Source organism: Oncorhynchus nerka, linkage group LG14 (genome assembly GCF_034236695.1).
Source record: "Oncorhynchus nerka isolate Pitt River linkage group LG14, Oner_Uvic_2.0, whole genome shotgun sequence".
Lineage (NCBI taxonomy): Eukaryota > Metazoa > Chordata > Actinopteri > Salmoniformes > Salmonidae > Oncorhynchus > Oncorhynchus nerka.
Window position 1 is genome coordinate 8,551,091 of NC_088409.1, and position 22,050 is coordinate 8,573,140.

The 22,050-nt window shown below is 47.0% G+C and overlaps 2 protein-coding genes across 2 annotated transcripts in view; both read right to left on the reverse strand.

Annotated features, from left to right (window-relative positions):
- Positions 1-703, reverse strand: part of LOC135575109 (dolichyl-diphosphooligosaccharide--protein glycosyltransferase subunit STT3B) — a 46,876-nt gene extending 46,173 nt beyond the window's left edge. Inside the window, exon 1 of the mRNA XM_065027308.1 lies at positions 653-703. The gene's annotated coding sequence lies outside the window, so the exon portion shown is untranslated. The remainder of the gene's footprint in view (positions 1-652) is intronic.
- Positions 704-4,642: 3,939 nt separating this feature from the next.
- LOC135575110 (dolichyl-diphosphooligosaccharide--protein glycosyltransferase subunit STT3B-like) lies at positions 4,643-21,793 on the reverse strand. Its single transcript, XM_065027309.1, has 2 exons — positions 21,209-21,793; positions 4,643-4,796 (listed from the first exon to the last, which is right to left on the reverse strand). Exons 1-2 carry the CDS (start codon positions 21,475-21,477, stop codon positions 4,658-4,660), a joined length of 408 nt encoding a protein of 135 aa, XP_064883381.1. The 5' UTR covers positions 21,478-21,793; the 3' UTR covers positions 4,643-4,657.
- Between the last annotated feature and the right edge of the window lie 257 nt (positions 21,794-22,050).

The window sequence follows — 22,050 nt, forward strand, 5'->3', positions numbered from 1 at the left end:
GGTAAACCTGGAGAGAGAGAGAGAGAGAGAGAGAGAGAGAGAGAGAGAGAGAGAGAGAGAGAGGGAGGAGGGAGAGAGACCAGCTGTTACCATCAGACCTGGGTAAACCTGGAGAGAGAGAGACCAGCTGTTACCATCAGACCTGGGTAAACCTGGAGAGAGAGAGAGAGAGAGAGAGAGAGAGAGAGAGAGAGAGAGAGAGAGAGAGAGAGAGAAGAGAGAGAGAGAGACCAGCTGTTACCATCAGACCTGGGTAAACCTGGAGAGAGAGAGACCAGCTGTTACCATCAGACCTGGGTAAACCTGGAGAGAGAGAGAGAGAGAGAGAGAGAGAGAGAGAGAGAGAGAGAGAGAGACCAGCTGTTACCATCAGACCTGGGTAAACCTGGAGAGAGAGAGACCAGCTGTTACCATCAGACCTGGGTAAAGAGAGAGAGACCAGCTGTTACCATCAGACCTGAGTAAACCTGGAGAGAGAGAGAGAGAGAGAGAGAGAGAGAGAGAGAGACCAGCTGATATCATCAGACCTGAGTAAACCTGAGAGAGAGAGAGAGAGAGAGAGAGAGAGAGAGAGAGACAAGGAGAGAGAGAGAGAGAGAGAGAGAGAGAGAGAGAGAGAGAGAGAGAAAGAGACTTGAGTTATTCCACTCACCGTGCCCCCCACTATCCTGCCCAGTGGGTACCAGGCCCTGTCATCGAACCAGTTGAGTTATTCCACTCACCGTGCCCCCCACTATCCTGCCCAGTGGGTACCAGGCCCTGTCATCGAACCAGTTGAGTTATTCCACTCAGCCCCCACTATCCTGCCCAGTGGGTACCAGTCAGAACCAGTTGAGTTATTCCACTCACCGTGCCCCCACTATCCTGCCCAGTGGGTACCAGGCCCTGTCATCGAACCAGTTGAGTTATTCCACTCACCGTGCCCCCACTATCCTGCCCAGTGGGTACCAGGCCCTGAGAACCAGTTGAGTTATTCCACTCAGACCTGGGTACCAGGCCCTGTCATCGAACCAGTTGAGTTATTCCACTCACCGTGCCCCCCACTATCCTGCCCAGTGGGTACCAGGCCCTGTCATCGAACCAGTTGAGTTATTCCACTCACCGTGCCCCCACTATCCTGCCCAGTGGGTACCAGGAGAGAACCAGTTGAGTTATTCCACTCACCGTGCCCCCACTATCCTGCCCAGTGGGTACCAGGCCCTGTCATCGAACCAGTTGAGTTATTCCACTCACCGTGCCCCCACTATCCTGCCCAGTGGGTACCAGGCCCTGTCATCGAACCAGTTGAGTTATTCCACTCACCGTGCCCCCACTATCCTGCCCAGTGGGTACCAGGCCCTGTCATCGAACCAGTTGAGTTATTCCACTCACCGTGCCCCCCACTATCCTGCCCAGTGGGTACCAGGCCCTGTCATCGAACCAGTTGAGTTATTCCACTCACCGTGCCCCCCACTATCCTGCCCAGTGGGTACCAGGCCCTGTCATCGAACCAGTTGAGTTATTCCACTCACCGTGCCCCCACTATCCTGCCCAGTGGGTACCAGGCCCTGTCATCGAACCAGTTGAGTTATTCCACTCACCGTGCCCCCACTATCCTGCCCAGTGGGTACCAGGCCCTGTCATCGAACCAGTTGAGTTATTCCACTCACCGTGCCCCCCACTATCCTGCCCAGTGGGTACCAGGCCCTGTCATCGAACCAGTTGAGTTATTCCACTCACCGTGCCCCCACTATCCTGCCCAGTGGGTACCAGGCCCTGTCATCGAACCAGTTGAGTTATTCCACTCACCGTGCCCCCACTATCCTGCCCAGTGGGTCCCAGGCCCTGTCATCGAACCAGTTGAGTTATTCCACTCACCGTGCCCCCACTATCCTGCCCAGTGGGTACCAGGCCCTGTCATCGAACCAGTTGAGTTATTCCACTCACCGTGCCCCCACTATCCTGCCCAGTGGGTACCAGTCATCGAACCAGTTGAGTTATTCCACTCACCGTGCCCCCCACTATCCTGCCCAGTGGGTACCAGGCCCTGTCATCGAACCAGTTGAGTTATTCCACTCACCGTGCCCCCACTATCCTGCCCAGTGGGTACCAGGCCCTGTCATCGAACCAGTTGAGTTATTCCACTCACCGTGCCCCCACTATCCTGCCCAGTGGGTACCAGGCCCTGTCATCGAACCAGTTGAGTTATTCCACTCACCGTGCCCCCACTATCCTGCCCAGTGGGTACCAGGCCCTGTCATCGAACCAGTTGAGTTATTCCACTCACCGTGCCCCCACTATCCTGCCCAGTGGGTACCAGGCCCTGTCATCGAACCAGTTGAGTTATTCCACTCACCGTGCCCCCACTACCTGCCCAGTGGGTACCAGGCCCTGTCATCGAACCAGTTGAGTTATTCCACTCACCGTGCCCCCCACTATCCTGCCCAGTGGGTACCAGGCCCTGTCATCGAACCAGTTGAGTTATTCCACTCACCGTGCCCCCACTATCCTGCCCAGTGGGTACCAGGCCCTGTCATCGAACCAGTTGAGTTATTCCACTCACCGTGCCCCCACTATCCTGCCCAGTGGGTACCAGGCCCTGTCATCGAACCAGTTGAGTTATTCCACTCACCGTGATCCTGCCCAGTGGGTACCAGGCCCTGTCATCGAACCAGTTGAGTTATTCCACTCACCGTGCCCCCACTATCCTGCCCAGTGGGTACCAGGCCCTGTCATCGAACCAGTTGAGTTATTCCACTCACCGTGCCCCCACTATCCTGCCCAGTGGGTACCAGGCCCTGTCATCGAACCAGTTGAGTTATTCCACTCACCGTGCCCCCACTATCCTGCCCAGTGGGTACCAGGCCCTGTCATCGAACCAGTTGAGTTATTCCACTCACCGTGCCCCCACTATCCTGCCCAGTGGGTACCAGGCCCTGTCATCGAACCAGTTGAGTTATTCCACTCACCGTGCCCCCACTATCCTGCCCAGTGGGTACCAGGCCCTGTCATCGAACCAGTTGAGTTATTCCACTCACCGTGCCCCCACTATCCTGCCCAGTGGGTCCCAGGCCCTGTCATCGAACCAGTTGAGTTATTCCACTCACCGTGCCCCCACTATCCTGCCCAGTGGGTACCAGGCCCTGTCATCGAACCAGTTGAGTTATTCCACTCACCGTGCCCCACTATCCTGCCCAGTGGGTACCAGGCCCTGTCATCGAACCAGTTGAGTTATTCCACTCACCGTGCCCCCCACTATCCTGCCCAGTGGGTACCAGGCCCTGTCATCGAACCAGTTGAGTTATTCCACTCACCGTGCCCCCACTATCCTGCCCAGTGGGTACCAGGCCCTGTCATCGAACCAGTTGAGTTATTCCACTCACCGTGCCCCCCACTATCCTGCCCAGTGGGTACCAGGCCCTGTCATCGAACCAGTTGAGTTATTCCACTCACCGTGCCCCCCACTATCCTGCCCTGTCATCGAACCAGTTGAGTTATTCCACTCACCGTGCCCCCCACTATCCTGCCCAGTGGGTACCAGGCCCTGTCATCGAACCAGTTGAGTTATTCCACTCACCGTGCCCCCACTATCCTGCCCAGTGGGTACCAGGCCCTGTCATCGAACCAGTTGAGTTATTCCACTCACCGTGCCCCCACTATCCTGCCCATCCTGCCCAGTGGGTACCAGGCCCTGTCATCGAACCAGTTGAGTTATTCCACTCACCGTGCCCCCCACTATCCTGCCCAGTGGGTACCAGGCCCTGTCATCGAACCAGTTGAGTTATTCCACTCACCGTGCCCCCACTATCCTGCCCAGTGGGTACCAGGCCCTGTCATCGAACCAGTTGAGTTATTCCACTCACCGTGCCCCCACTATCCTGCCCAGTGGGTACCAGGCCCTGTCATCGAACCAGTTGAGTTATTCCACTCACCGTGCCCCCACTATCCTGCCCAGTGGGTACCAGGCCCTGTCATCGAACCAGTTGAGTTATTCCACTCACCAGTTGAGTTATTCCACTCACCGTGCCCCCACTATCCTGCCCAGTGGGTACCAGGCCCTGTCATCGAACCAGTTGAGTTATTATTGCCCCCACTATCCTGCCCAGTGGGTACCAGGCCCTGTCATCGAACCAGTTGAGTTATTCCACTCACCCGTGCCCCCACTATCCTGCCCAGTGGGTACCAGGCCCTGTCATCGAACCAGTTGAGTTATTCCACTCACCGTGCCCCCACTATCCTGCCCAGTGGGTACCAGGCCCTGTCATCGAACCAGTTGAGTTATTCCACTCACCGTGCCCCCACTATCCTGCCCAGTGGGTACCAGGCCCTGTCATCGAACCAGTTGAGTTATTCCACTCACCGTGCCCCCACTATCCTGCCCAGTGGGTACCAGGCCCTGTCATCGAACCAGTTGAGTTATTCCACTCACCGTGCCCCCACTATCCTGCCCAGTGGGTACCAGGCCCTGTCATCGAACCAGTTGAGTTATTCCACTCACCGTGCCCCCCACTATCCTGCCCAGTGGGTACCAGGCCCTGTCATCGAACCAGTTGAGTTATTCCACTCACCGTGCCCCCCACTATCCTGCCCAGTGGGTACCAGGCCCTGTCATCGAACCAGTTGAGTTATTCCACTCACCGTGCCCCCCACTATCCTGCCCAGTGGGTACCAGGCCCTGTCATCGAACCAGTTGAGTTATTCCACTCACCGTGCCCCCCACTATCCTGCCCAGTGGGTACCAGGCCCTGTCATCGAACCAGTTGAGGAAGTCGTAGAAGCCGTTGATGGTCAGATGGTGAGTAGATCTGTAGTTGAACCTGAAACACAGGAGACACACTGTTACCACTACTACACTATACCACTACTACACTACACTACTACACCGCACCACTACAACACTACTACACCACACCACTACAACACTACTACACCACACCACTACAACACTACTACACCACTACTAACCACACCACTACAACACCACACCACTACTACACCACACCACTACTACTACACTACACCACTACACTACACTACTACACTACTACACCACTACACTACACTACACCACACACTACACCACTACACTACTACACCACACTACACTACACACTACACCACTACTACACAACTACACTACAACACTATACCACTACTACACCACACCACTACAACACTATACCACTACTACACTACACCACTACACTACTACACTACTACACTAAACTACTACACCACTACACCACAACTACACTACTACACACACACTAAACGACTACACCACTACACCACAACTACACTACTACACCACTACACTACACTACTACACCACTACACTACACTACTACACCACACTTCAACACTACTACACTACACCACTACTACACCACACCACTACAACACTATACCACTACTACACCACTACACTACTACTACACCACTACTACACCACTACACTACTACTACACTCACACTACTACACTACTACTACACCACTACACTACTATACCACTACACTACTACACTATACCACTACCACACCACTACACTACTACTACACCACTACACTACACTACTACACCACTACACTACACTACTACACACCACTACAACACTACTACACCACACCACTACAACACTATACCACTACTACACCACTAAACTACACTGCACCACTACAACACTACTACACCACACCACTACACTACTACACCACTACTACACTACACCACTACTACTACACTACTACACACTACACTACAACACTATACCACTACTACACCACACCACTACAACACTATACCACTACTACTACACCACTACTACACTACTACACTAAACTACTACACCACTACACCACAACTACACTACTACACTACACCACACTACACTACTACACCACTACACTACACTACTACTACACTACTACACTACACCACTACACTACTACACCACACACTACTACACACTACTACACACTACACTACACCACTACTACACCACACTACTACACCACTACACTACACCACTACTACACACTACAACACTATACCACTACTACACCACACCACTACTACACCACTACACTACTACACTACTACACACCACTACACCACACCACTACACCACACTACTACACTACTACACTACTACTACACCACTACACTACACTACTACTACACCACTACACTACTACACCACTACTACACACTACTACACTACTACACTACTACTACTACACTACTACTACACCACTACACTACACCACTACACTACTACTACACCACTACTACACCACTACAACACTACTACACCACTACTACACCACTACTACTACTACACTACTACACTACTACTACTACACTACTACTACACCACTACTACACCACTACACTACACTACTACACCACTACTACACCACTACACTACACTACTACACTACTACTACACCACTACACCACTACTACAACACTACTACACTACACCACTACTACTAATACACTCCCAAAGGTTTCAGACAGAAGGCTGAACTACACTGATTCAACAGTACGCTTGATGACTCAACAGTACGCTTGATGCCTCAACAGTATGCTTGATGACTCAACAGTATGCTTGATGACACAACAGTATGCTTGATGACTCAACAGTATGCTTGATGACTCAACATCCAGCTGTGAGTATGCTTGATGACTCAACAGTATGCCTGATGACTCATTAGTATACTTGATGACTCAACATCCAACCATGAGTATGCCTGATGACTCACCATCCAGCCATGAGTATGCCTGATAACTCAACATTATTCCTGATGACTCAACAGTATGCCTGATGATTCAACAGTATGCCTGATGACTCAACAGTATGCCTGATGACTCAACATTATTCCTGATGACTCAACATCCAGCTGTGAGTATGCCTGATGACTCAACATCCAGCTGTGAGTATGCTTGATGACTCAACAGTTTGCTTGATGACTCAACAGCATGCTTGATGACTCAACAGTATGTTTGATGACTCAACAGTATGTTTGATGACTCAACAGCATGCTTGATGACTCAACAGTATGCTTGATGACTCAACAGTATGCTTGATGACTCAACAGTTTGCTTGATGACTCAACAGCATGCTTGATGACTCAACAGTATGTTTGATGACTCAACAGTATGTTTGATGACTCAACAGCATGCTTGATGACTCAACAGCATGCTTGATGACTCAACAGTATGCTTGATGACTCAACAGTATGCTTGATGACTCAACAGTATGCTTGATGACTCAACAGCATGCTTGATGACACAACATCCAGCTGTGAGTATGCTTGATGACTCAACATCCAGCTGTGAGTATGCTTGATGACTCAACATCCAGCTGTGAGTATGCTTGATGACTCAACATCCAACCATGAGTATGCCTGGTGACTCAACAGTATGCTTGATGACTCAACATCCAACAATGAGTATGCCTGATGACTCAACATCCAGCCATGATAATGCCTGATGACTCAGCAGTATGCCTGATGACTCAACATTATGCCTGATGACACAACATTCAGCTGTGAGTATTACAGAGTACTACACCACTACACTACACTACACTACTACACTACACCACTACACTACTACACCACTACTACACTACACCACTACTACTACACTACTACACAACTACACTACAACACTATACCACTACTACACCACACCACTACAACACTATACCACTACTACACTACACTACACTACACTACTACACTACTACACTAAACTACTACACCACTACACCACAACTACACTACTACACCACTACACTAAACGACTACACCACTACACCACAACTACACTACTACACTACACTACTACACCACTACACTACACTACTACACCACACTTCAACACTACTACACTACACCACTACTACACCACACCACTACAACACTATACCACTACTACACCACTACACTACTACTACACCACTACTACACCACTACACTACTACTACACCTCACTACACTACTACACTACTACTACACCACTACACTACTACACCACTACACTACTACACCACTACACCACTACACTACTACTACACCTCACTACACTACTACACTACTACTACACCACTACACTACTACACCACTACACTACTACACTATACCACTACTACGCCACACCACTACACTACTACTACACCACTACACTACACTACTACACCACTACACTACACTACTACACCGCACCACTACAACACTACTACACCACACCACTACAACACTATACCACTACTACACCACTAAACTACACTGCACCACTACAACACTACTACACCACACCACTACAACACTACTACACCACTACTACACTACACCACTACTACTACACTACTACACAACTACACTACAACACTATACCACTACTACACCACACCACTACAACACTACCACTACTACACTACATACACTACTACACTACTACACTAAACTACTACACCACTACACCACAACTACACTACACCACACTACACTACTACACTACACCACTACACTCTACACCACTACTACTACACTACTACACTACACCACTACACTACTACACCACTACTACTACACCACTACACTACTACACTACACTACTACTACACTACTACACTACACCACTACACTACTACACCACTACTACTACACTACTACACAACTACACTACAACACCACACCACTACAACACTACTACACTACACCACACTACTACACCACTACACTACACCACTACTACACTACTACAACACTATACCACTACTACACTATACCACTACTACACCACACCACTACACCACTACTACACCACTACACTACTACACTACTACACACCACTACACCACACCACTACACCACACTACTACACTACTACACTACTACTACACCACTACACTACACTACTACTACACCACTGACTACACACACTACTACACACTACTACACTACTACACTACTACACTACACTACTACTACACCACTACACTACACCACTACACTACTACTACACCACTACAACACTACTACACTACTACTACACCACTACTACACCACTACACTACACTACTACACCACTACTACACCACACTACTACACTACTACTACACCACTACACCACTACTACAACACTACTACACTACACCACTACTACTACTACACTCCCAAAGGTTTCAGACAGAAGGCTGAACTACACTGATTCAACAGTACGCTTGATGATTCAACAGTACGCTTGATGACTCAACAGTACGCTTGATGCCTCAACAGTATGCTTGATGACTCAACAGTATGCTTGATGACACAACAGTATGCTTGATGACTCAACAGTATGCTTGATGACTCAACATCCAGCTGTGAGTATGCTTGATGACTCAACAGTATGCCTGATGACTCATTAGTATACTTGATGACTCAACATCCAACCATGAGTATGCCTGATGACTCACCATCCAGCCATGAGTATGCCTGATAACTCAACATTATTCCTGATGACTCAACAGTATGCCTGATGATTCAACAGTATGCCTGATGACTCAACAGTATGCCTGATGACTCAACATTATTCCTGATGACTCAACATCCAGCTGTGAGTATGCCTGATGACTCAACATCCAGCTGTGAGTATGCTTGATGACTCAACAGTTTGCTTGATGACTCAACAGCATGCTTGATGACTCAACAGTATGTTTGATGACTCAACAGTATGTTTGATGACTCAACAGCATGCTTGATGACTCAACAGTATGCTTGATGACTCAACAGTATGCTTGATGACTCAACAGCATGCTTGATGACTCAACAGCATGCTTGATGACTCAACAGTATGCTTGATGACTCAACAGTATGCTTGATGACTCAACAGTATGCTTGATGACTCAACAGCATGCTTGATGACACAACATCCAGCTGTGAGTATGCTTGATGACTCAACATCCAGCTGTGAGTATGCTTGATGACTCAACATCCAGCTGTGAGTATGATTGATGACTCAACATCCAACCATGAGTATGCCTGGTGACTCAACAGTATGCTTGATGACTCAACATCCAACAATGAGTATGCCTGATGACTCAGCAGTATGCCTGATGACTCAACATTATGCCTGATGACACAACATTCAGCTGTGAGTATGCTTGATGACTCAACAGTATGTCTGATGACTCATTAGTATGCTTGATGACTCAATATCCAGCCATGAGTATGCCTGATGACTCAACAGTATGCCTGATGACTCAACATCCAGCAATGAATATGCTTGAAGACTCAACAGTATGCCTGATGACTCATTAGTATACTTGATGACGCAACAGTATGCTTGATGACTCAACATCCAGGCATGAGTATGCCTGATGACTCAACAGTATGCCTGATGACTCATTAGTGTACTTGATGATGCAACAGTATGCCCGATGACTCATTAGTGTACTTGATGATACAACAGTATGCCTGATGACTCATCGTCCAGCCATGAGTATGCCTGATGACTCAACAGTATGCCTGATGACTCAACATCCAGCCATGAGTATGCCTGATGACTCAACAGTATGCCTGGTGACTCAACAGTACGCCTGGTGACTCAACAGTACGCCTGATGACTCAACAGTACGCCTGATGACTCAACAGTACGCCTGATGACTCAACAGTGAGCCTGATGACCCAACAGTATGCCTGGTGACTCAACAGTACGCCTGATGACTCAACAGTGAGCCTGATGACCCAACAGTACGCCTGATGACCCAACAGTACGCCTGATGACCCAACAGTATCCCTGATGACCCAACAGTATCCCTGATGACCCAACAGTATCCCTGATGACCCAACAGTATCCCTGATGACCCAACAGTATCCCTGATGACCCAACAGTATCCCTGATGACCCAACAGTATGCCTGGTGACCCAACAGTATCCCTGATGACCCAACAGTATCCCTGATGACCCAACAGTATCCCTGATGACCCAACAGTATCCCTGGTGACCCAACAGTATGCCTGGTGACCCAACAGTATCCCTGGTGACCCAACAGTACGCCTGATGACTTGGATCGTATTCAAAATCATAATGAAGTAGTTACAGAACAATCTAACTCAACAAAATACATTTTGTTTTTATACAACTATTTCAAATTGAAAAGCTCAAATACCAACGGTGACAGAAATCCCCACTGAGACGGAAGACAGCACACATTTAACAACTGTGCTCCATAATTGCATGAGAAACGACTGAAACAATCATTGTTTTTGAAAAAAAGATAAGGCTGAGCATTGTTTTTCACAAGGTAAATGGAAAAACAGATTTAAAATGTCACCCACATTTCAGTACTCTAGCCTCTCAGTCTACGTCAGACAGACAAACAGACAGAGGCTCTTCAGACTCCCATGATGAATGAAAATGAACTGGACTAAACCACACTACAATGGTAGTCTGGACATTAAACTATTCCGTATCTCTGTCGGACCAAATATCCTTGAGCTACAGAGACGCCTCTCTCTTTTTTTTATCTAGCTGCACTAACCCTAACCCTAACCCTAACCCTCACCAACCGAGAATTCACAAAATGGGACACCAAATTGAGACTCTGCATGCAGAATTCTGCAAAAAATATCCTCCGTGCAGAACATAAAACACCAAATAATGTATGCAGAGCAGAATTAGGCCGATAACCGCTAATTATCAAAATCCAGAAAAGAGCCGTTAAATTCTACAACCACCTAAAAGTGCTGGAGAAGAGTCCCCTAAGCAAGCTGGTCCTGGGGCTCTGTTCACAAACACAAACACACCCTACCCCAGGACAGCAACACAATTAGACCCAACCAAATCATGAGAAATCAAAAACAATATTTCTTGAAACATTGGAAAGAATTAACAAAAAAACAGAGCAAACTAGAATGCTATTTGGCCCTACACAGAGAGTACACAGTGGCAGAATACCTGACCACTGTGACTGACCCAAAATTAAGGAAAGCTTTGACTATGTACAGACTCAGTGAGCATAGCCTTGCTATTGAGAAAGGCCGTAGGCAGACATGGCTCTCAAGAGAAGACAGGCTATGTGCTCACTGCCCACAAAATGAGGTGAAAACTGAGTTGCACTTCCTAACCTCCTGCCCAATGTATGACCATATTAGAGAGACATATTTCCCTCAGATTACACAGATCCACAAAGAATTCAAAAACAAACCCAATTTTGATAAACTCCCATATCTACTGGGTGAAATTCCACAGTGTGCCGTCACAGCAGCAAGATTTGTGACCTGTTGCCACGAGAAAAGGACAACCAGTGAAGAACAAACATATTTATATTCCCTTATGCACATCGTTACGACACTGTATATAGACATAATATGACATTTGTAATGCCTTTATTCTCTTGGAATGTTTGTGCCTGTAATGTTTACTGTTAATTTGTATTTTTATTGTTTATTTCACTTGTGTTTATTATCTACCTCACTTGCTTTGGCAACATTAACATATGTTTCCCATCACAATAAAGCTCCTTGAATTGAATTGAGAGACGAGGGTATGAGGACAAAGAAAGAGACGAGAGTATGAAGAGAGAGACGAAAGTATGAGAGTGTGAGAAAGAGAGAGGCGAACGATAGAGAGAGAAAAAAGGCCATCTGGTAAAGCAGAGTTCACCCTCACAGCTCTATATACGAACAGCCTCTCCCTCTCTCTCTCCCCCTCTCTCTCTCTCTCTCCATCTCTCTCTCTCCCTCTCCCTCTCTCTCTCTCTCCCCCTCTCTCTCTCTCTCCCTCTCTATCTCTCTCTCTCCCTCTCCCTCTCCCTCTCTATCTCTCTCCATCTCTCTCTCTCTCTCTCTACAGAACAGATGTTATCATCCCAAATAGCACCCTATTCCCTATATAGTGCCCTACTATAAATCAGGACCAAATAGCACCCTATTCCCTATATAGACAGTCCCAGCCTCAATTAGAGAAAACAGAGCAGCTGGAGGAGTAATTGTTGTGAGAAATGAAAGGCCACTTGGGAAGCAACCCTTCTACTGCAGGGAGGACAGGGAGCAGTGTATCACTCACTAGACTCAACAGGCAGTCTATCTACCAACAATACACTTGGCCCACACTATAGTACATACAGTGCCTTGCGAAAGTATTCGGCCCCCTTGAACTTTGCGACCTTTTGCCACATTTCAGGCTTCAAACATAAAGATATAAAACTGTATTTTTTTGTGAAGAATCAACAACAAGTGGGACACAATCATGAAGTGGAACGACATTTATTGGATATTTCAAACTTTTTTAACAAATCAAAAACTGAAAAATTGGGCGTGCAAAATTATTCAGCCCCCTTAAGTTAATACTTTGTAGCGCCACCTTTTGCTGCGATTACAGCAGTAAGTCGCTTGGGGTATGTCTCTATCAGTTTTGCACATCGAGAGACTGAATTTTTTTCCCATTCCTCCTTGCAAAACAGCTCGAGCTCAGTGAGGTTGGATGGAGAGCCCCCCCCCACACACACAAACGGGTTATTGACTGACCCACCAACACCGAGGATGAATTGTTCATGACCTCAGCCAGGCCAGAGACCAGCTGCATCAGTTATTTTAAATGTCTGACTAGAACACTAACCCACCATGTCTGACTGGAACACTAACCCACCAACATGTCTGACTGGAACACTAACCCACCAACATGTCTGACTAGAACACTAACCCACCAACATGTCTGACTGGAACACTAACCCACCAACATGTCTGACTGGAACACTAACCCACCAACATGTCTGACTGGAACACTAACCCACCAACATGTCTGACTAGAACACTAACCCACCAACATGTCTGACTGGAACACTAACCCACCAACATGTCTGACTAGAACACTAACCCACCAACATGTCTGACTGGAACACTAACCCACCAACATGTCTGACTGGAACACTAACCCACCACCATGTCTGACTAGAACACTAACCCACCAACATGTCTGACTAGAACACTAACCCACCAACATGTCTGACTAGAACACTAACCCACCATGTCTGACTAGAACACTAACCCACCATGTCTGACTAGAACACTAACCCACCAACATGTCTGACTAGAACACTAACCCACCAACATGTCTGACTAGAACACTAACCCACCACCATGTCTGACTAGAACACTAACCCACCAACATGTCTGACTAGAACACTAACCCACCAACATGTCTGACTAGAACACTAACCCACCAACATGTCTGACTAGAACACTAACCCACCAACATGTCTGACTGGAACACTAACCCACCAACATGTCTGACTAGAACACTAACCCACCAACATGTCTGACTAGAACACTAACTAACCCACCAACATGTCTGACTAGAACACTAACCCACCACTAGAACACTAACCACCACATGTCTGACTAGAACACTAACCCACCAACATGTCTGACTAGAACACTAACCCACCAACATGTCTGACTAGAACACTAACCCACCAACATGTCTGACTAGAACACTAACCCACCAACATTTGGTCTGACTGGAACACTAAACCATGTCCACACAACATGTCTGACTAGAACACTAACCCACCAACATGTCTGACTAGAACACTAACCCACCAACATGTCTGACTGGAACACTAACCCACCAACATGTCTGACTAGAACACTAACCCACCAACATGTCTGACTAGAACACTAACCCACCAACATGTCTGACTGGAACACTAACCCACCAACATGTCTGACTAGAACACTAACCCACCAACATGTCTGACTGGAACACTAACCCACCAACATGTCTGACTGGAACACTAACCCACCAACATGTCTGACTGGAACACTAACCCACCAACATGTCTGACTAGAACACTAACCCACCATGTCTGACTAGAACACTAACCCACCATGTCTGACTAGAACACTAACCCACCAACATGTCTGACTAGAACACTAACCCACCAACATGTCTGACTAGAACACTAACCCACCAACATGTCTGACTAGAACACTAACCCACCAACATGTCTGACTAGAACACTAACCCACCATGTCTGACTAGAACACTAACCCACCAACATGTCTGACTAGAACACTAACCCACCAACATGTCTGACTAGAACACTAACCCACCAACATGTCTGACTAGAACACTAACCCACCAACATGTCTGACTAGAACACTAACCCACCAACATGTCTGACTGGAACACTAACCCACCAACATGTCTGACTAGAACACTAACCCACCAACATGTCTGACTAGAACACTAACCCACCAACATGTCTGACTGGAACACTAACCCACCACCATGTCTGACTGGAACACTAACCCACCAACATGTCTGACTAGAACACTAACCCACCATGTCTGACTAGAACACTAACCCACCACCATGTCTGGCTAGAACACTAACCCACCAACATGTCTGACTAGAACACTAACCCACCAACATGTCTGACTAGAACACTAACCCACCAACATGTCTGACTAGAACACTAACCCACCAACATTTGGTCTGACTGGAACACTAACCCACCATGTCTGACTAGAACACTAACCCACCATGTCTGACTAGAACACTAACCCACCAACATGTGGTCTGACTAAAACACTAACCCACCATGTCTGACTAGAACACTAACCCACCAACATGTGGTCTGACTGGAACACTAACCCACCAAGATGTCTGACTAGAACACTAACCCACCATGTCTGACTAGAACACTAACCCAGCAACATGTCTGACTAGAACACTAACCCACCAACATGTCTGACTAGAACACTAACACACCAACATGTGGTCTGACTAGAACACTAACCCACCACCATGTCTGACTGGAACACTAACCCACCAACATGTCTGACTGGAACACTAACCCACCATGTCTGACTGGAACACTAACCCACCAACATGTCTGACTAGAACACTAACCCACCAACATGTCTGACTAGAACACTAACCCACCAACATGTCTGACTAGAACACTAACCCACCAACATGTCTGACTAGAACACTAACCCACCAACATGTGGTCTGACTAGAACACTAACCCACCAACATGTCTGACTAGAACACTAACCCACCATGTCTGACTAGAACACTAACCCACCAATATGTCTGACTAGAACACTAACCCACCAACATGTCTGACTAGAACACTAACCCACCAACATGTCTGACTAGAACACTAACCCACCAACATGTCTGACTAGAACACTAACCCACCAACATGTCTGACTAGAATACTAACCCACCAACATGTCTGACTAGAACACTAACCCACCAACATGTCTGACTAGAACACTAACCCACCAACATGTCTGACTAGAACACTAACCCACCAACATGTCTGACTAGAACACTAACCCACCACCATGTCTGACTAGAACACTAACCCACCAACATGTCTGACTAGAACACTAACCCACCAACATGTCTGACTGGAACACTAACCCACCAACATGTCTGACTGGAACACTAACCCACCAACATGTCTGACTAGAACACTAACCCACCAACATGTTGTCTGACTAGAACACTAACCCACCAACATGTCTGACTAGAACACTAACCCACCAACATGTCTGACTAGAACACTAATCCACCAACATGTCTGACTAGAACACTAACCCACCAACATGTCTGACTAGAACACTAACCCACCACCATGTCTGACTGGAACACTAACCCACCACCATGTCTGACTAGAACACTAACCCACCAACATGTCTGACTAGAACACTAACCCACCACCATGTCTGACTGGAACACTAACCCACCAACATGTCTATCTGGAACACTAACCCACCAACATGTCTGACTGGAACACTAACCCACCAACATGTCTGACTAGAACACTAACCCACCACCATGTCTGACTGGAACACTAACCCACCAACATGTCTATCTGGAACACTAACCCACCAACATGTCTGACTGGAACACTAACCCACCACCATGTGGTCTGACTAGAACACTAACCCACCAACATGTCTATCTGGAACACTAACCCACCAACATGTCTGACTGGAACACTAACCCACCACCATGTGGTCTGACTACAACACTAACCCACCAACATGTCTGACTAGAACACTAACCCACCAACATGTCTGACTAGAACACTAACCCACCATGTCTGACTACAACACTAACCCACCAACATGTCTATCTGGAACACTAACCCACCAACATGTCTGACTGGAACACTAACCCACCAACATGTTGTCTGGCTGGAACACTAACCCACCACCATGTCTGACTAGAACACTAACCCACCAACATGTCTGACTAGAACACTAACCCACCAACATGTCTGACTGGAACACTAACCCACCAACATGTCTGACTAGAACACTAACCCACCACCATGTCTGACTGGAACATTAACCCACCAACATGTCTGACTAGAACACTAACCCACCACCATGTCTGACTGGAACACTAACCCACCAACATGTCTCTGAACACTAATCCACCAACATGTCACTAGAACACTAACCCACCAACATGTCTGACTAGAACACTAACCCACCACCATGTCTGACTGGAACACTAACCCACCACCATGTCTGACTAGAACACTAACCCACCAACATGTCTGACTAGAACACTAACCCACCACCATGTCTGACTGGAACACTAACCCACCAACATGTCTATCTGGAACACTAACCCACCAACATGTCTGACTGGAACACTAACCCACCAACATGTCTGACTAGAACACTAACCCACCACCATGTCTGACTGGAACACTAACCCACCAACATGTCTATCTGGAACACTAACCCACCAACATGTCTGACTGGAACACTAACCCACCACCATGTGGTCTGACTAGAACACTAACCCACCAACATGTCTATCTGGAACACTAACCCACCAACATGTCTGACTGGAACACTAACCCACCACCATGTGGTCTGACTACAACACTAACCCACCAACATGTCTGACTAGAACACTAACCCACCAACATGTCTGACTAGAACACTAACCCACCATGTCTGACTACAACACTAACCCACCAACATGTCTATCTGGAACACTAACCCACCAACATGTCTGACTGGAACACTAACCCACCAACATGTTGTCTGGCTGGAACACTAACCCACCACCATGTCTGACTAGAACACTAACCCACCAACATGTCTGACTAGAACACTAACCCACCAACATGTCTGACTGGAACACTAACCCACCAACATGTCTGACTAGAACACTAACCCACCACCATGTCTGACTGGAACATTAACCCACCAACATGTCTGACTAGAACACTAACCCACCACCATGTCTGACTGGAACACTAACCCACCAACATGTCTATCTGGAACACTAACCCACCAACATGTCTGACTGGAACACTAACCCACCACCATGTGGTCTGACTAGAACACTAACCCACCAACATGTCTATCTGGAACACTAACCCACCAACATGTCTGACTGGAACACTAACCCACCACCATGTGGTCTGACTACAACACTAACCCACCAACATGTCTGACTGGAACACTAACCCACCACCATGTGGTCTGACTACAACACTAACCCACCAACATGTCTGACTAGAACACTAACCCACCATGTCTGACTACAACACTAACCCACCAACCAACATAACCCACCAACATGTCTGACTGGAACACTAACCCACCAACATGTTGTCTGGCTGGAACACTAACCCACCACCATGTCTGACTAGAACACTAACCCACCACCATGTCTGACTGGAACACTAACCCACCAACATGTCTGACTGGAACACTAACCCACCAACATGTCTGACTAGAACACTAACCCACCACCATGTCTAACTAGAACACTAACCCACAACATGTCTGACTGGAACACTAACCCAACACCTGTCACCATGTCTGACTGGAACACTAACCCACCACCATGTCTGACTAGAACACTAACCCACCAACATGTCTGACTGGAACACTAACCCACCAACATGTCTGACTAGAACACTAACCCACCACCATGTCTGACTAGAACACTAACCCACCATGTCTGACTGGAACACTAACCCACCATGTCTGACTAGAACACTAACTCACCATGTCTGACTGGAACACTAACCCACCACCATGTCTGACTAGAACACTAACCCACCACCATGTCTGACTAGAACACTAACCCACCATGTCTGACTAGAACACTAACCCACCATGTCTGACTGGAACACTAACCCATCATGTCTGACTAGAACACTAACCCACCATGTCTGACTGGAACACTAACCCACCATGTCTGACTAGAACACTAACCCACCACCATGTCTGACTGGAACACTAATACAGGTGTAATACAGGTGTGATACAGGTATAATACAGGTGTAATACAGGTGTGATACAGGTATAATACAGGTGTAATACAGGTGTAATACAGGTGTAATACAGGTGTGATACAGGTATAATACAGGTGTAATACAGGTATAATACAGGTATAATACAGGTGTAATACAGGTATAATACAGGTATAATACAGGTGTAATACAGGTGTAATACAGGTGTAATACAGGTGTGATACAGGTGTAATACAGGTGTAATACAGGTATAATACAGGTGTGATACAGGTGTGATACAGGTATAATACAGGTGTAATACAGGTATAATACAGGTGTAATACAGGTGTAATACAGGTATAATACAGGTATAATACAGGTGTAATACAGGTATAATACAGGTGTAATACAGGTGTAATACAGGTGTAATACAGGTATAATACAGGTGTGATACAGGTGTGATACAGGTATAATACAGGTGTAATACAGGTATAATACAGGTGTAATACAGGTGTAATACAGGTGTAATACAGGTGTAATACAGGTGTAATACAGGTGTAATACAGGTATAATACAGGTGTAATACAGGTATAATACAGGTGTAATACAGGTGTAATACAGTAATACAGGTATAATACAGGTGTAATACAGGTATAATACAGGTGTAATACAGGTGTAATACAGGTGTGATACAGGTATAATACAGGTGTAATACAGGTATAATACAGGTGTGATACAGGTGTAATACAGGTGTAATACAGGTGTAATACAGGTATAATACAGGTGTAATACAGGTGTGATACAGGTATAATACAGGTGTAATACAGGTGTAATACAGGTGTAATACAGGTGTGATACAGGTATAGGTATAATACAGGTATAATACAGGTGTAATACAGGTGGCTTTACCAAGAGCCTCTCAGACTGTCTCGTCATACTGTCTCCTCTCAGACTGTCTCCTTTCACACTGTCTCCTCAGATACTGTCTCCTCTCAGACTTTCTCATCTCAGACTGTCTCCTCTCATACTGTCTCCTCTCAGACTGTCTCCTCTTAGAATGGCTCCTCTCAGACTGTCTCCTCTCAGACTGTCTCCTTTCACACTGTCTCCTCGGATACTGTCTCCTCGGATACTGTCTCCTCTCAGAGGAGAAGGAGGCATTGGTCTGACTGACGATTTCCTAGTTCTCCACGACAGGTTCTACAGTTAAAAAATCCATTCAGTCTCATCAAATAGGCACAATTCCTATCGTAATGCCAATAGTCATAGACTAAATTCCTTATTCTCCTCTCACTAACAGACAGTTTCCCCACTCGTCTTGAAGCAATAGTCAGAGTTGTCAAACTCCATGTAATACAGAGTCCTACAGACCTCAGTGAATCCCAAATGGCACCCTAATTCCCCGTGTAGTGCACTACGGTAGGTGTCAGTTATTTGATTTATAGCCTATAGACATCGTCATGTTATACAAGTCAAAAATGCATATTTCTGCCTATGGCCGAATAGTCAATTATTAGTCTATCCTGGAAGAAACCGCTAACTGTAAACGTCTAGTTGTTATGTAAGATCTGGCCAAACAGTTGGATAATAAATGAGGAAATGCATATAGATAGCCTAGGTAGGCTATAGGCTACTCTTCAGTCTGCTGCTTCTTGTTTCCGGGTTCAATCCGCTGTGTCACTCACACCGCACCATTGTCCTCTTTATGAAGACGCGCGCTCTGCTCCGGATCCGACATGCACACAATTATTGTTACAATGTATCGTCACTCTGGAACTACTACAAAGGATACGTGGCTGAGTTTATACAAAATGTAGCGCTGCTCTGTCTGCTGTGTTGCCAAACATGAAATCAGAGCTAGATCAGATAGAGCAGCATATTTCCAGTAGCGCGGTAGTTGTCTACATTCTCCATTATCGATGTGAATGATCGTGTTACTGTTTACTCACCAAGGGTCAAACTCGTGGATGATGCTCTCAAATCGGATGACAGCGAAGAGCCTGGCACTGAAACCAGCAAGCCAGGCCAGAAACAGGATGGTAAACGAGAGTAAGGACTGCCACCCTGCCGGCTGAGCTATCCCGGTGGAGAGAGCCCCCGTAGGACTACTACCGACGGTCCCCGCTGGACTGGTCCGTCCATTCCCAGAGAGAGAAGCTCCGATATTCGCAGCAGAAGCTTTATGCTTGCTATCGGAAACAGAGTGATGTTCCGCCATATTCTACGCCAGACCCCGGTTGTAGGCAGATCTGATAGGAACGAGAGAAATCTCCCTCCTGCTGCCACGCTCCACTGTCGAAGACCCTCGCACCCTATCTGCACCTCTCGTTTCACTTCCAATGACCTACGGTGCACCAGAACCCTATCCTTGGTATAACGGGACCGCTAATTCAAACCAAGTTCCCCCGATGGAGTCACATAGCAGCCGGGGTTGCAGTACCGCAGTAGCGCACGCGAACCGACGAGCTGCTCCTCCTTGGAAGTTGACGTCAGGGCGGGCGCACCGTGGACAGCAGGACCAGGAAGAGAACTCAGCCTCTCACAACCAGACGGGTACGACTGGGCAGGTCCACGGCGCTGTCATAACACCAATCACAAGAGAGAGTGTACAGACTGACAGGGACCGTAACCAATGGGATGGGATTCACACCGGATAGTCGTAGCATGGTTGAGGAGGATAGCGCACTAGCATGTCCACCAATCATATGTCTAGTTTATAATATCGGACTGAAAAGATAGCCAATCCGCTATCAACAGCGCGGGGTCGGTTTCACGGAAGAAGCCAATAAAA

Excerpts from the sequence above, each read along its gene's own strand:
- LOC135575110 (XM_065027309.1), bottom strand. The coding sequence starts at position 21,477 with ATGGCGGAACATCACTCTGTTTCCGATAGCAAGCATAAAGCTTCTGCT. Across the intron at positions 4,797-21,208 it reads ATCCACGAGTTTGACCCTTG|GTTCAACTACAGATCTACTC; the intron begins GTGAGTAAACAG and ends CCTGTGTTTCAG.